Source organism: Megascapheus bottae, chromosome 16, assembly GCF_031878675.1.
Source record: "Megascapheus bottae isolate mThoBot1 chromosome 16, mThoBot2.hap1, whole genome shotgun sequence".
In the NCBI taxonomy this organism is placed as follows: Eukaryota; Metazoa; Chordata; class Mammalia; order Rodentia; family Geomyidae; genus Megascapheus; species Megascapheus bottae.
The window spans coordinates 31,267,596-31,283,978 of record NC_143524.1 but is presented as its reverse complement, the minus strand read 5'-3'; the positions used below and the strand labels follow the sequence as shown (position 1 = coordinate 31,283,978).

At 38.7% G+C, this 16,383-nt stretch overlaps 1 protein-coding gene across 1 annotated transcript in view; it reads left to right on the top strand.

The window, feature by feature from the left end:
* The first annotated feature begins 10,909 nt into the window (after positions 1-10,909).
* The window catches only part of Zdhhc13 (zDHHC palmitoyltransferase 13), a 46,494-nt gene continuing 41,020 nt past the window's right edge, over positions 10,910-16,383 (top strand). The window contains exon 1 of the mRNA XM_090348011.1: positions 10,910-11,037. Coding sequence (XP_090204137.1) covers positions 11,011-11,037 — 27 coding nt within the window. The 5' untranslated portion in view covers positions 10,910-11,010. The remainder of the gene's footprint in view (positions 11,038-16,383) is intronic.

Below are 16,383 nucleotides of genomic sequence, written 5' to 3'. Positions count from 1 at the left end.
CTACACACAAAGCCAACACTGCTGCTAGAACTTTTTAAGTGATATGTGGTCTCATAGTCCTGACTCCTTTCACTTGGAGCTGCTGCTAACTCCAGATCTCCAGAACTTTCAAAGTAATAGTAATCTTACTTTCAAAGGTAGGACTTGAACTTACCAAGGTTGTTTTGATTTGATTTACTCCCAGATCTCTCAAGCCTCTCCAAAAAAAAGGAAATGGAGAATATCACAGAAAAGCACTGGACTAAAAATGGACTTTTATTTCCATTTGAGCTTTTGTGTATGATCTTAAGCTTTATTAAAATTTTAAGATGAGTGATTACATTTGAAAGTTGGTTTTCAATAAGTATTTCTTTTATGTCAACCAAATGAATAAACTTTTTTTGTTTTATTTGGTTTTAAGTCCTAGGGCTTGAACTTTGGGCCAGGGCAAGGCGAGCACTCTGCCACTTCAAGCCACAGTTCCACCTCCAGTTTTCTGTTGATTAATTGGAGACAAGAGTGTCACAGACTTTCCTACCAAGCCTGGCTTTGAACCTGTGATCCTTAGATCTCAGCTTCCTGAGTAACTAGGATTATAGATATGGGCTACCAGCACAGGTCTTATTATTATTTCAATTATCTTTAGTTGCACAAAGGAACTGTCATTTAACAAAGCAGTTTATAAGTACAATGCATCTTGATCGATATCACACTTTTAACATTCTCACCCACCTTTCCTTTCCTTAATGTCGTCGTACTGATATTGACTTTTTGACTGCATTCTCCTTCACTTCTACTCTTCATTTGTCTACCGTTTCCTCCTTGGCTCCATCCCACCCCTTTCAAGTATCCATTTCCTGATGCTTATTTTTTGGGGGCTTTGAATTTGCATTTCTAAGAAAGTACACTATTTGAGTTCTCCCTTAAAATTCTTATTTGGACATTGAAGAAGAGAAATTACGCTATTCTGGGAAAAGAAACTTTTATGTCTCCCTCCACAACTTTAAAGCTGTTTAACTTCCTCCAAAAAAAATAATCACTGAGTTTTTCAAATCATTCAAATTAGCTTTAAGTAAGCTTTTATTTTTACTTTTTAGTCTTTTTCAATTTATTTAATATATAATCATGAATTTGCAAGAGCAGTAAATCATTATAAAGGGAATTACATAGACAGCTATAGAAGTATCTCTTGCTAAGTATGCAAGCTGTCTAGTAGAAGCAGAAGTGGGTGGAAACCAAAGCATTCAGCCTCTTATTTAGATCTTTCAGTGGACCCAAGCAATAGCCCTAGAGGCTTTGCAGATGGAAAGGGGAGGACCCACTCAACTAGTGAGTCAACTAAGTGATTAGAAGTTGACTAAGTTCACACTATCTAAACATACATACACACCCAAATGTAATTTATTGACAAAAGATAGTATCATACTACTCATATAACTTTTGGGGGGCCTATCATGTAGCTCATTTGCACATAATTAATGACATCATCATTTTGAATGATTACTTAGTATTCCATTTTTTTGAAGATGCATAATTTACCTTATTCCTTACTAAGATCTTGTTTTGTTTGTGTTTGTGCTTTTACAATGCTAATTTATTTCCTAAGTATAAATTTTTTTTTTCTGAGTATAAATTTCTTGTAGGGGAATCGTCACATTAGATAGTCACGTTGCTAAGAGGCACATTGCTACATACTCCTCAGAATGTCTCTCTTCTACTGACTTCATGCTTGGTCCCTTCCTTACGCAGTGTCCTGGTGAGCACTAAGGAAAAACAGGTCTGAAAGCATAGGTGAGAATTTCCCACTGAGATGGCAAATGAGATGAACAATAGTTCCAGAATGGTGTAGCCACTAGAGACAAAAAGTACAGAAGAAAGCAGGGCAAGAATGGAGTCAAACTTCTGCTTTTGCTCCAATCTCAGGGCAGTATGGCAGAAACAGCCCAAAATGAGCCCTTGAAAAGCCTGAAAGTGACAAATGTCTCTGTTATTCACAAACTTCAGACAAGTCATTTAACCTCAATAAGCCACAGGTTCTTCACTTATAAAATAATACTAGTTTCTACTAGGCACTTATCTCAATCTGCCTTTCATTACAGCTAGACATATGCCAGCCTGACTCTGACTAGGAATTGTTGCCTTAATGTGTGGGCCCAGGAGAGGGAAGGAGGAAGGGAAGGTGTCGACCTTGGGCTTCTATGTTTATATTTCATGTCCTATTTAGATTCCTAAAAGCAATTCCTTGCTTGCTGTCATAGCTGGCTTCTTCATCGCGTATTTGACAACCACATTCCCTAGCTTCCCTATTTTGTGGGTACGAGCCAGGGACACACTTGTGACCAGGGTGCAGTATGAGGAAAGAGGTAGAGAATTGTTCCCTGAATAAAGGCACTATCTGACATGATCGCAGTTAAAATCATGATGGAGTAGTATTAAAGGAAGGGTATTGAGAGAAGATAGTCAAATGGAAGAGCCTTTTAAAGTTGAGTCTTCCTCCAAAAACATAACCATGCAGTCTCAATGCAAACTTCATTCAGTAGATATTTGGTAGATCTCCACTGCATCCACGTTGATCTCCCATAAGTCTATATCCTCAATCTCATCTGTCTTTTTTGGTTCTAACCCTGATATATTTTTCCATTAAGAAGAACCACTAATAATCTACTCTCTCCAAAAGCCAATCCTATACACATTTGAGGCTTCTTGTCTTGGTCATGCTGGTTCTGCCCAGTACAAATAAACTAGTACAGCTTTACCATGTATTTCACATCTTGATCAAAGATGGACAAAGTGTTATAATGTATACTAGAATCTTTTCTGTGAAACATTCACTCATCAAGATTTCCTTCCTGAGGTTAGAATGTCACTCTCATAGCAGTGGCAGGAAAGCCACCAATGTGGAAATAACTGTTCTCTCACCAGCACAGTGCTAGGAACTCTACCTGATCCATTTTTACCTTTAGCTAAGAGCAAGGGCATCAACAACAGACAGATATGGATTCAAAGCCCTGACTTTTAAGTGAACTTGACCAAATCATTTCACTTCTCTGAGCCTATTTTTCCTGACCTATAAAAGAAGATAATAACACTTGACCCAAAGGTTAGTGAGGGGTTAAATAACTTTGTGCATGCCTAGAGCAATTCCATCCTGTAATATCCACTGTTATCATTATGATTACTCCAGTATAACCTATCTTGAGCTTCACATTGCTATATCTCCCTTTCCAGGGCCAACTCCCTACACTTTATGTGCTTCTGTGGGGTTCCCTGTTTGAACTCAGTCCTCTGTTCTGCCTAGCTGTGTCTCTTATGTGACAATATCATCTCCTTTAATTAAAGCAATTTATTTAAAAACAGCAACTCCTGTAAATTTGAGCACTTATTACAGAAAAGGAAACAGAGTTCAAGACAAAAGTGTTAAGTAGGCTTTAATTCACATCAACTTCCTGAAATACTGCACTAAAAATTCTGAGGTCAAGTCCAAAGGTTCAACAAAAATTAATGCTGTGATCTATTAGTAATGTTTTTCCTAAGTATAGGGAAGAGGGTAATTAAAGATTTAGGTTTTGTGGTCACTAGCCTGTGGGACCCCAGCCTTTTTTTTTTTTACTGCATGTTCTTCATAGGAAAACTTTTAGAAAGGGTACAGAGACAGCTATAGGTCAGAAAATGGCACAAAGGAAAATGGCTCAGTGTAGCAGAGTGAAAACAGATCTGCAAATGATAGCCTAGTCCTAATCCTAGAGTCTGTAAATGATATTATACAAGGCAAAAAGAAGCCAATGGATCTTTGCAAGTACCAGGAAATTAGGGACATTGAGGTAGAAAGATTATTCTAGATTTCTGTAGAGGGAGGCCTAAATGTAATCATGTGTATATTTACAAAAAGGAGAAAGTGAAGAATTTCACACACTAGGGAAGGTAATATAAAGATGAAACAGAAAGAGCTCTATTCATAAGTCAAGGGACATTGTCAGGGCAGCCACCAGCAGCTGAGGAAACAAATAATGGTTTCTCCCCCTAAGGTCTTTGGAAAGCTTGTAATCCTGTTTAACAACTTAACTTTTGTCCATCAACACTGATTCTGAATGTCTGTTCTCCAGTACTATACGAGAATATATTTGTCATGGTAATTTTTACAACAGCCACAAGAAACAATGTACTTATTAAGTATTAATTTTCCTTCTCTTTCCAATCCTTCAAAGTAAAATATGGAAACATACAATAAATAGTATGTATTCCATTTATACTCCCTTGCCAAAAGGAAAGATGTCTACTATGAAGAGATAGGCTTTCATATAATGAGTGATTGTTGTCCTTATCTCTCATCTCTTTTGCTGTCCCTTGGTTATTTCATATTGTTACAGTATTTCACCTTGTTATCTGTTATACTGTATATATATGCTTGATTGGTTATTTAAAATTGGCTAGGGAAGGGGGAAAAACAACATGAGAGGTGGGGGTGGGGGCAGGGAAATGGGGACAATGACATGAGAAAGGGTATCAATGTATGTGAAGTAATGCACCTTCTATCTGGTGAATATAATGTAACCCTTCTATTAATTACAATAAAAATATATTTTAAAAAAGAGATAGGCTTTAAGCTTAAATGACTGTTGTTACCAGGATGCAGAATGCTTATTCTGCATGGATACTAATTAATAATTAATCCATTTGCACCATTTCTTACCAATACAGTTACTTGTCTAATCTTTCTAGCTCATTTTCAATAGTGCATGGATAAGATAGTAGCGCTTTGAGCAAACCAGTCTTTTTTTTTTTTTCCTGTGGGAGATATTTTTATTTGCTAGGTTTTGTTTTGAAGATGTTAAGGATATAGCTTTTCCTTCTGTGATAAGGAGCTGATAAATGGCGGCATAATGTACCATAAAATTAGTACACAGGGGCCAGGAGTTTGGCCTAGTGGTAGAATGCTTACCTACCATGCACGAAGCCCTGGGTTCAATACCTCAGTACCACATACACAGAAAAAGCTGGAAGTGGTGCTGTGGCTCAAGTGGCAGGGTACTAAGCTTGAGCAAAACATGTCCAGCGACAGTGCCCAGGCCCTGATTTTAATCCCCAGGACTGGCAAAAAAAAAAAAAAAAAAAAAAAATAGTACGCAGGCAGGACGGTCCAAGGCCAGCAAACCAGAAGCAATGAGTCATGTAATCTAAGCTAATTGCCTATGAAGCCCAAGTTAGAAAAGAAAATCCATGATGAGAAATTAAATTCTTAATAATAAAATCTTTCCATGAATGAATGAGTGTTTGGGGAGGCTATGAAATAAGATTTGGAGAGGTTTGGAGTGTTAATTCCAAAGATTCAGAAGATGGCTGTCAAAGATAATCATAGTGCAAACACAAAATTATGAATCAATGTGCCACTATGTTTTCATTAATTTTCTACACATGCTATACTCAACTGACAACACCTGCTACAGGAAGACATGTAGGATATAGAGTCATCTAAAAAAACATTGTCAAAACAGCACCAGTGAAGATTTTACTGATGGCTCATGGTGCTCCATTTGGAATATTCTAGAAGGTATTTAACTCACTCTTTTCCCCATCTTCTTTTACAGATGAGAAACCACAGATTAAGGATCTAAACTCAATATAGACTGAATTAATAGGTGACAGAAACCAGGCACAATCCTAGCACCCAGAAGGCTGAGGCAGCAGGATGGGAGAGTGAATCCAGCCAGGATTATATAACAAGACCTTGTGTCAAAAAATAAGCCCAAACAAACACAACAACAGCAACAACAGCATCACTACTAGGTTTTTGCCTCTTCTGTTCATCCGTCTGGCTCCCTGTTATCCCGCCCCCCAACACCCCCCCCACACACACATTGCTTTCCTCTTCAGAGGCAGCATGAGACTTACCTCCAACCTTCCTAAAAATACACTTACTGAATCATTAGCCCACAACAGGTATTTTCTGGGTGAAACTGAAAACTAGCCACTTTACACTTAGAAGTGTAAAGAAAAAGAAGCATCATTTAAAGTCAGTTTATCTGAATCATTGGGCTCTATGCCATTTAGAATTTATCTGGCTTATTAGCATTATGGAATACTCCTGGGAAACAGCTAAGATTGAGTTAGAGCACAGGAACTGTAGGGAAGAAGCAGAACTGACAGTCTTTTAGAAGTTCAATTCAAAGTGACTGTTTTTCTTTTTCAGTACTTCCAACACTGGGTATGTTAATTTCTTCCGCCCAAAGTATCTACAGAGGTGTATGTTTCCACAGCAGGACTTTCCCAATGCTGATATCTAGGCACTTGATATGTATTAAATAAGTTGGAGCCTAAGCTATGTTTCTAGAATTGATAGGAAAGAAAGAAAGAAAGAAAGAAAGAAAGAAAGAAAGAAAGAAAGAAAAAAAGAAAGAAAGAAAGAAAGAAAGAAAAAAGAAAATTGTCTTTTCTAGTATCCATAGATTTAATGATGTGCAAGGACTGTGATTGGATAGAGTTCTGTAACTGATCAGGCCTGGCTGGCTGATGACCTTTGCTCAGCACTCATGGGGGCACATGCTGAGACTAACAAGATGACCCAGAAGCATTTCTTGATGAAAAGAGAAGCTAACATTTTCCCATCAAGGTAAACTTACAGTCTTGGCAGGGGAGGAGTTACATAAAAGATGAGGAAAACCCAGTGACAAATGATCACAATACAAGGGAGCAAAACACCAGCTGTTTTTGACAAGATTGAGTGTTTCATCCTACAGAGCACATATACTCTATGCTCTGTTCTTTTCAATGTTAGCCACTAGGAAGTAAGCATCCACATCCTCATTTTACAGTACCTTCTTTGGCTGCATCACTGGTTTTCTTTTTTTTTCTTTCTTTCTTTTTGTTTTCCATTCCATTCCATACCTTTCCCTGCTAATGGCAGGGGAATTTCCATTTCCACACATCTCAATCTCATTCTTATTTATGTATGTAGACTTCTTCTGAAGGAGAAGTGATCACAAGTAAGTCATCCCTACCCCATAATGACCTTGGCACTTACTAGCTTATAAAGTACCCACTCTAACATCACACGTGTGAGGTTGATCCTCTCATCTAGTATTCTGAACAACCTTATGAAGTCAGAAGAGAACTGCAGAGATTGTGTGACTTGGTGGAGGGAAGTTTTCTTCTTCACAAGAGCCTGGCTCCAGGAACAGCAGTATTTCCCCTATTTGGTCTCTACACCAACAGAAGAATGGCCAAACAAACAAACAAGGTGGGAACGCTTAATCAACAAGGCTCCTATTTGAAGAGGTCTATTCATTCCAGAAAATAGAAATCATTGAGATTTTTGTGTCCTTAACAGGGAAAAACAAGACCAACAGCGAGGTAGAGTCATGTCCAACATAATGGAATTTATAGTAAGTATCCCATCTCTATGAGTTTTCAAAGTGACAGTGATAATAGTGGTGACGTGAGAGACTTAGAGGCCCCGGATTCAAGGATGATCTCAAATCACTACTTCGGCTCCCTGAGCCACAGTCTATAAAGTGGAATACTATTCTATCAGCCTGGTTCACTGGGCTTGTATGCATCTCAGCCTAAGTGACAGAAAAGTATATTTGCAAATCTTATAGAGTCAAAGATGAGATTCTTTAATGCAGATTAAGATCAAGATTTCTGAGCACAGAGCCTTTGTGGCAGGTGGTGGGGAAATAAATAGAAATGAAAGGCAATGATAGTTTACTCATTCAATAACTTAATGTTGAGCAGCTTTCATGAATTCCATTGTACTGTGTGTTAGGGATACAACTGAGTCTAAGACAGGCTCTGGACTGTGCTTATAGAACAGCAGATAAAGCAGATATATTACATTTGAAGGTAACAAAGTCAGAATGTTCCATTCGAGGGTTCTATGTGGACTTATCAGGGTGCACTAATCTAGACTACGAATCTCGGAAGGCCTTCCTAAGGAAGAGAAGCCCGGCTTTGGTAATTGACACAAAAACCAAGGAAGTACTCAGTGGATAGCTGTATTTAGAGGGTAGAGAAGGAAATCTTGACACACATTTATTATTGGGTTTATTGCCCAATCCTGAGTGTCATGGTCATAATTTTGACACACAATGTTTCTATATCAGTATATTTAAAGTGTATCATTACAAGTAAATGACTAAGACTCGATATAATAAACAGGGGAAAATGGCATAAATATTCTCTCTTTCTCTCTCTTATTCATACACACCCTTCATACCTTACATAATACACACAGAATGAGAGAGAAAGAAAAGAGAGAGAGAGAGAGAGAGAGAGAGAGAGAGAGAGAGAGAGAGAGAGAGAGAGAGGAAATACATAAATTTTGTTAATCTGGCAAATAACAAATAAAATGTACACATGGACTCCAAACTCATAAACAATTGTTCTTAAAATATCTTAACATTTCATGGCTAGATCTTTATAAATTTTTACATTTTAAAATTATCTTTAGTTGTACAATGTATTTACATTTAATGAAGAAGTTTATGGTACATTGTATCTTGATTAATGTCATCTTTTTTGACATTTGAGGGTTTTTTGTTTGTTTGATGAGTAAAGTTTGTTGAAGAGTAAAAAGATTCATCTGTAATCTTAGTTACTCAAAAGGCTGAGATCTGAGGGTCATGGTTCAAAGCTAGTGCAGGCAGGAAAAGCCATGACACTCTTATTGCCAATTAGCTAACAAAAAGCCTGAAGTATAACTGTGGATAAAGTGGTAGAGCTTTGAGACCAAAAGTTCAGAGGCAGTGCCCTGGCCCTGAGTTAAAACCCTAGGACTGGTAACAACAAGAGTAGAAGAGTCATTATCCTGTCTTCTAATCTCCCATTTCTGAGAATCCATGAGTTATAATTACAATAGTTAGACTGCTGGGCGCTCTAGAAACTGATGAAATAGCCATAGAGGGCAAAAATAATTACTCTGGTTCTGTTTTCATCACTACTTTATAGGATGATTTGCATGTCATTTCTCCTCCATGACCCTAAGTCTCCCCATTTATAAATGTTCCTTTGCATGCACTGGTCATATGATTTTCTGAAACGGACTCTTTTATCTTGCACCACCACTCATGTAAAAGTGGGTCAGAGTATATTTGTAACTTTTTCTTTTCCCTAGCACTTACTATATCTTGATCTGGATGCATCAGAATTTTCTTGCCTTGAACTCCAGAAATGCAGACTCAGTGTCTACCACTGCACCTCTGTGCTTTAGTCTATTTCTAAACACATCAGGATCTCAGCAAACATAGTTGTCGGCACCTAGCCCTCTAGCTTATTATCTCAACCACTGAGAAGCTCTCTACAAACATGTGAGGTGTTTTTGTTTTGTTTTGTGTGTTAACATTCCCAAGGATCACGTGGGTCCAACACAAACATGATTACCCCCATAATCCCACCGTTCAACAACAACAAAGCAATGTTCCTTCCCTTACTAGGGATGCAGAAGAAATCAGGCTGTCCCAATACATTTACCTGGCTATTTAAGTGTTCTCCACAGCTCTGTGAAGTAAATGCTGTTATTATCCCACTTTTTTTTTAAACCCAAACAACATTACTGTCCCACTTTTTATAGGTAAGGAAACTGAAGTGCAAAGGAAAGTAGCCATACTCCCAAGAGCACAAATCTAAGTGCTGGAGTAGGAATTCAGATCCAGGAAGGCAGCTTCAGGAGTCTTTACAGCCATGATATCATACTGTGGTGTGTCTACAAGCCAAAGCTTGTAGTGGTAATGTGAGAGGTAATGGCAGTACTTTAGCAGACTCACCAAGTTTACTTTCATATAGGCATTTGACATGGATATGTGTATCCAAATGTGAAGTAGATCACTGGAGGCAGTAAACAAATGAGAAAAGTAAAATCAGGAGCCTGGAACAGTAGACTCCAGACTCAGGTTCAATAATGCATTCCAAACAAGTTCTTGGAAAGGAAAGAACGTAATTACTTAGGCCAAAATACATAGTAATAAGGAAAGGTGTTTGAAGCTTCTTTCTACCACTTACTAATGGACTGACTTGGGTTTATGTAATCAGTCTGAACCTGTTTCCCCAGAAAAGGGGGAAATAATACTCAGCTCATGGATTAGACATAATGCATGCAAAACACTAGCACAGTTGCCAACACATACTAAACAATCAACAAACAGAGCTCTAATTACATAAAGGAAATAAACCACACCCACAAGTTCTCTCCTTTTTGTAAATCTTGCCCAATACTTTATTCTACTTTGTCCAGATGAATTGCTTTTTACTTTGGCTCTTGAAGGAAGTCCCTGGTCTTTTATTAGTCATTCAGTTTGGATAGGAAAAGTTGAGGACATAGCCATGCCTACCCTCATCCATTCCATACAATTATGGTGAACATTTCCCATGTCTTAGTGCTATGCTAGGCGCTGAATGTTCAGAGATGGATCAAATACAGTTCTCATACTCAGTGAGAACTGTCTGTAATATATGATTCATTTTCATATGCCAAGCATTGGCTGAACACCTTTACAGGCTTTTTCTGGTTTAATCTTCCTGACAATTCCATGAAATAGGTGGCCTTATATTTCCCATTTCACTGATGAGGAGACTGAGGTAAAGAGGTTTTTCCCAAGGACATCTAGCTGTGAAGTAGCCAGATCTGTTTTCTCTCAATAGACAGTGGTTGACATTGAAATAATGGCCAGATACCTTACCTATTTATACATATACCCATGGTAGTGGAGGTCTAGAGGAGAGAAACTGGCTGGAGGTAGGACTGGGTGAGAGTGCTGAGAGGGAGGGCCAAGGGGAGGGGCCTTTGGCTGGAGATTCACCACTGGCCTTCCAGTCGGAGAGAAAGTCCCACCCTTGGCAGAAAGAGGGCGGGGATTGGCCAAGTGAGGTTGATTGACGGAGCAGAGAGCGAGCTGCGATTCGAGCGACGGAGGCGGGGTCTGGAGCCGGAAGTGGGAGAGAAGGGGCGGCGGCGACGGCGGCGGGTTCCCGGGTTTGAGTGGACGCTTGCGCCCCCGTCATTTTGTGGAGGAATCCCGGCCACTGCGGTTACCTGAGGAGATGGAGGGGCCGGGGCTGGGTTCCCAGGTGAGTATGACCAGAAAGTGACTGTCCAGTGTCGGTCTTGTCTGCGGCTGCGAGGAGGAGGGCGTGGATGTACGGCAGCTCCGTGAGGGGCCTCCGGAGGCGGGGCGGGGAGGGGGGGTGCCGGGGAGAACGGGGAGGTCGGTGGCAGTTCTCTCTGGGGCGACCGGGGAGGAAAAACCGAGGGTTGACGGGCAAGGGGCAGGAACTGACTACTCTCAGCGTCCATCCGTAGGCCGGGGCACCCCCCCTCCCCACCCCAGGGTCCGACCCCGGTGCCAGGCTTCCATGGGTTCTGGCTGGGGATGGGGCGAAGTGCGGGGTTGGGGGGGGGCGGGCAGATGAGAGGAGCCCTTTGGGGAGAGACGTCACATACCCGAGTTGGACCCCACCGGTCTTGAACTTGGCGGAGAGTCTGAGTAATTCAGTTGTTTTATTTTTTTTCGGCCTGGGCAAAGGTCCTGGCCTTCCCCTCACCTCAGTTCAGCTCTGTCCTGGCTCTTGAATTAACAGTAGTCTGCAGGAGAACCAGATTCTTGATTACTCCTTCAGAGAATGAAGACAGTGTGTGTAGAATGGATCAAAGGTGTGTGCAGAATCCCATGACTCAGTTCAGTGGAGGAGGTTCCCATCACCCCAAATCACATGGAGAACCCTGGAAGCTACTGCAGTAGGAAGTTAAAAGGAGGTGGATCTTAGCCCCAAGAGATATAGAATCCTGTCACTTCTCCCGGGCCCTTTACCCACTGCTTGTGATACCGACGGGCAAGTTGTAGTTCTAATTGATTCAATAAGAAGAAGACAGTCTATTTCCAGATTTCAGCTTAGCATATGCCAGATGTTTTTTATATGTATTGTTTTATTCCAGAATTAAAATATTCTTTAAACAAACATTTAATTCAAATAAGTAGGTGGTAGATTTTCAATTTGAAATAATTTTGGCTAGTTTTAGTGAATGTTTAATATATATGCCAGATAATTCTATATGTATTGTTTTATTCCAGAATTGAGATATCCTTTAAGGAAAAAAAAAAGACCTCACTTAGTTCAAATAGTTAGGTGGTAGATTTTCAAACAATTTGAGATAATTGGATTCCAAAAATTTTCAGTCCTGACAGTGTGACTGATACTCTCAGCTCTGCTTCCCTTCTAACAGTCTAGTATAGGCTTACCGTGGGGAAGTCTAAAGGTCTTATTGGGTTTTCTTGAACTTTGAATGAATTAAAAACTGTTTGCAGAAGAAACTAGATTTTTACATAGTATCCTATGGATACTATGTCTCCTTATTTTTCTCACACATCCTCAAAGACAAGTTGGTAGGAGTAACTACTATGTCTTAATTACTACCACTCATGTATAAATTATAAATGCCTTCAAGGACTTAAACTTCATTCCTTTCTGAAGGGGAGATAACTCTTCCAGTTCTATGGCACAGGAAAAGCGAATAATTTGGAGGTTGAGATTAATGAGTCAAGGTAGAAAGATTGTTTTTGATGTTACTAATAATTGTTGCTGTTAGGTTTTTTCAGTTATGATGTGAAGATCTTACCTGAACATGGTGCTGTACACAGTTTATAAAACTATATACAGCTTACAAAATAATTTTCTATTTTCTGATTGTAATTCTATGAAGTGGGAAGCGATGATTCAAATTTTAGGGGTGAGAATTGACGCTCATAATACTGGTGTCACTTGTAGAAGGGTAGTGAAGCAATAGAGCAAAGACTTCATTCGTTTAGCAGATATATGTTCAGTTTCTACTAGAAATTGATGTCATTCTTGATGGCAGGGAAAACACAACTGGACAGAAACATCAAGCTGAAGTTTGATGGCTTTTTGCTAGATTTGCTTGAAGAGTCTGGTTCCCTTCATCTGGTTCTGACTTCATCTTTTACTGTGTTCTTGGTTGCTCAGTGAATTCCAGCCATGCTGGCCTCCATGCCTTTGTATTACCATTACTGCCTGAAATGCTCTTCTTATAGCCTCATGGCTTATTTTCCCTTACCTCTTTAAGGTCTTGTCACAAATGTCACTTCAATGTGGTATCCTCTGACTCTTATGAAGTTTAAAACTTCAGGCTCTCTCATCATAACTACTGTCAGCAAAATTCCCTTGCCCCTACCTTTTTAAAATTGAATGTTATTTAACATATTCACTGATCCTGTGGATGGTCTCTTTCCCTTCCACTGAATGTAAGTTGTATGACAACAGTGATCCAGGTCCCAGCATTGAGAACCAGTGACTAGTTGGAAACAACTCTGGTACTTTTGTATCATGACAGATTTTAATAGTTATTTCTCATATTCCCACCAACTGGTATTTTATTTGATAAGGACAGATAGTGACCCTCATTAGAGTTAGTACATCTTGGTTTTCTGTTAATGTTGTATTTATTTACTATCTAAAGCATAATTTGGTATTTTAAGCAAGGAATATTACATGATCCCTAATAGCTTAAAGATATTCTAGGTACCTATTATGGTGCAACAAACCACCCCTAAAACAGTACTGTGAAACAGTTATTGCCATGCTCATGGACTGTGTGCTTCAAGAATTTGGACAAGTTAGTTCAAGGTGGTTTGTTTCTGCTCTGCTATGTCTAAAGCCTACCTTAATGTGAAGGCAGATCAAATAGCTGGGATGGTATTATTTAGGAGTGTCTTCAGTCACAGGACTGGCAGTCAATGCTAATTTTCAGCAGAGACACCTACATGTGGCTTAGGCAATGCACAGCATATGGTGGCAAGATTCTAAAAATAGACTTCTCAAGAGACAGGAAGAGGAGGCTGCCAGTTTCTAAGGCCTAGGTTTATAAACTGGCACATGATTACTTTCTGCAAGATTTCGATAGTAAAACAGTCACATAGTTTAGGAACTAGAAGAAACATAGACTTCTGTCCCCCTCCCCTCACACACACTGATGGAGATGTAGAAAGGAATTTGGAGGATATATTGTTGTTGTTGTTTTTTAAATCACCATAGAGCTGGGTACAGTGGCTCACGCCGGTAATCCTAGCTACTCGGGAGGCTGAGATCTGAGGATCTCGGTTCAAAGCTAGCCTAGGCACTCAAGTCTGTAAGACTCATTTCCAATTTATCACTGGAAAACTGGTAGTGGTGTTGTGGCTCCAGGAGCAGGGCAGTAGCCTTGAGCTGAAGAGCTCAGGGACAGCACCCAGGCCCAGAGTTCAAATCACCATACATATATATCCTTTACATAATTTTCCAAATATTTTGTTCTGTTTTTTTTTCCCCTTTATAGAAAAGAGTATTCAGCCAAATGCATGTCTCTTTCTTGATATTACTTTCCCCACTTCCTATCCTTATATATCTGACTTAAAAGCCAACCAAAACAAACATGTTATCCTAATACATAGTCTTGAGGCATTTTTGGACAGAGGATGTAAACTGAAATTGAATCACAAAGTACTAAGGAGCTGGAAAGCTTTTTGTGAATAAGCTTCAGGGTATCCATGAATATCTTAAAATGATATGTAAAGCTAGTTTGTTTGTATAGTTTTGTGTATTCTCTGAGTAAGAAACCTAAATAAAAGGCATCTCAAGAGCTGCGAAGAGGTCAATATCATTAAGTTTTAATAGCATGAGAATAGGATTTTATACCTGTTGGTCTAATCTAACCTGGTTAATTTCCCTTTAAATTTGAAATTCAGAAGTATTAGCTTATTTTCTGTAGATTTGTGGCAGTATAGCAGAGGAGTCTAGGTCTCAAGATTCCTGATGCAGTGCCTTTCTTTTTATCTTGTTATTCAGATGGTCCAGTTATGATAATGATCTTGTTTGACTACTATGGCATTCTTTATACTTCCCTAATTGAAAACTCTTGGGAGTTGCAAAAATCTCACAAGAAATTACTTTGTCTGTTCTCTTCCCTAAACATTGTAGATAGCTTTGTAGTATTTTAAGTTTCCATATTTATTTACTTTTTAAAATTCTGTATATATTCTTTATTCAGTGTATATTTTCTAATATTATAAAATTCTCTAATATTCACAGAGTTAGAAGCTCTTGTTGGTCCATTTACTTATGTATTCAACATCCTTTTTTTTTCTGAACGATGGTTTTTGTACAAGTTCTATGCCAAGTAGAAGGGATATAGGGCATCCTTTTCTAACAGGTGTTTCCCTGGCAACCGGTCTCAAGGCAGAACAAGAAAAGTTTCCAAATTTATAAGGGCTCTTTTTATTCAGTCAGTATTGACTGTTGTAACAGCTCCTTCTAGGACCATCTGATACAGGAGCTGGATAAGACTTTATATGTATATATGCTGTACTCATTTTAGGAACTAGAAACTGGAACCAAAAATATAGTAGAAGATTCACTACTCTCTAACAGTAATCATGAAAGGCTCTGAGTGGTTAGCACTTATTTCATCAGTTCAGTCAGGTGGAAATGGGTTCCAAGAATACTACAGAAACAAGACTCAGTTTCCTCTTTCCTAAATTTTGCAACTGGTGGTTTTTATCCTACTTCTCTATATGTCTTCATCACCATTTTCTTAATTCTCCTTAATTTCACACAAAACAAAATTTCAGTTCCCCCTCTTTGAACATGGGGGCATGAGCCAGTGGCCAAATTCATATAATCACAGTTTCTATTATTCTAACACTTCACAACAAATTTCTAAATTATGTTCATTAATTAAGTTTTTAGTGAGGGTCAATGCATATAAACTTTTTCAAAGTAATCCTTTTCATAATTTTGAATTCTTAGACTGGGGGAATGACAGATTGTTTTAGTTTTACAGTTTATGTGAATAATGAAAAAGCACTTGCTATGAATAAACATGTCAGCTCTGCCATTTTATTGTTTGTTCTTATATTGTTATTATTTTAATTCTTTAAGTTTTTGTAGAAGCCATGTCAAACTACATGCTCATTTGGGAAAGGTAAATTGGATAATATTTGGAGATTTTTTTTTTTTAGCTCAGCATGTAAGTAAGCCAGAGTTTTCACTTTTAGTCTCTCTGGTTGTATAATCCCCACATTACTTTGTTAGCAGGCTATAAGGAATGACTTGCTTATATACAAATCTAATAGCAATGATAAAAAGTAATAAAGCTTAAAAAAATTGACAAATTTTGACTTTTTTTTTTTTGCCAGTCCTGGCCCTTGAACTCAGGGCCTGAGCACTGTCCTTAGGCTTTCTCAAAGCACTGGAGAAAGTGCCACTTCCAGCTTTTTTTTTTTTTTTTTTTTTAAACGTATATGGTATCGAGGAATTGAACCTGGCTCTTCATGCATGCTAGGCAAGCACTCTATCACTAGGCAAAACTCCTGGCCCCAACATCTTTTCTTTTTAGATGAAAATTAAAATAGATACTTCAACTGT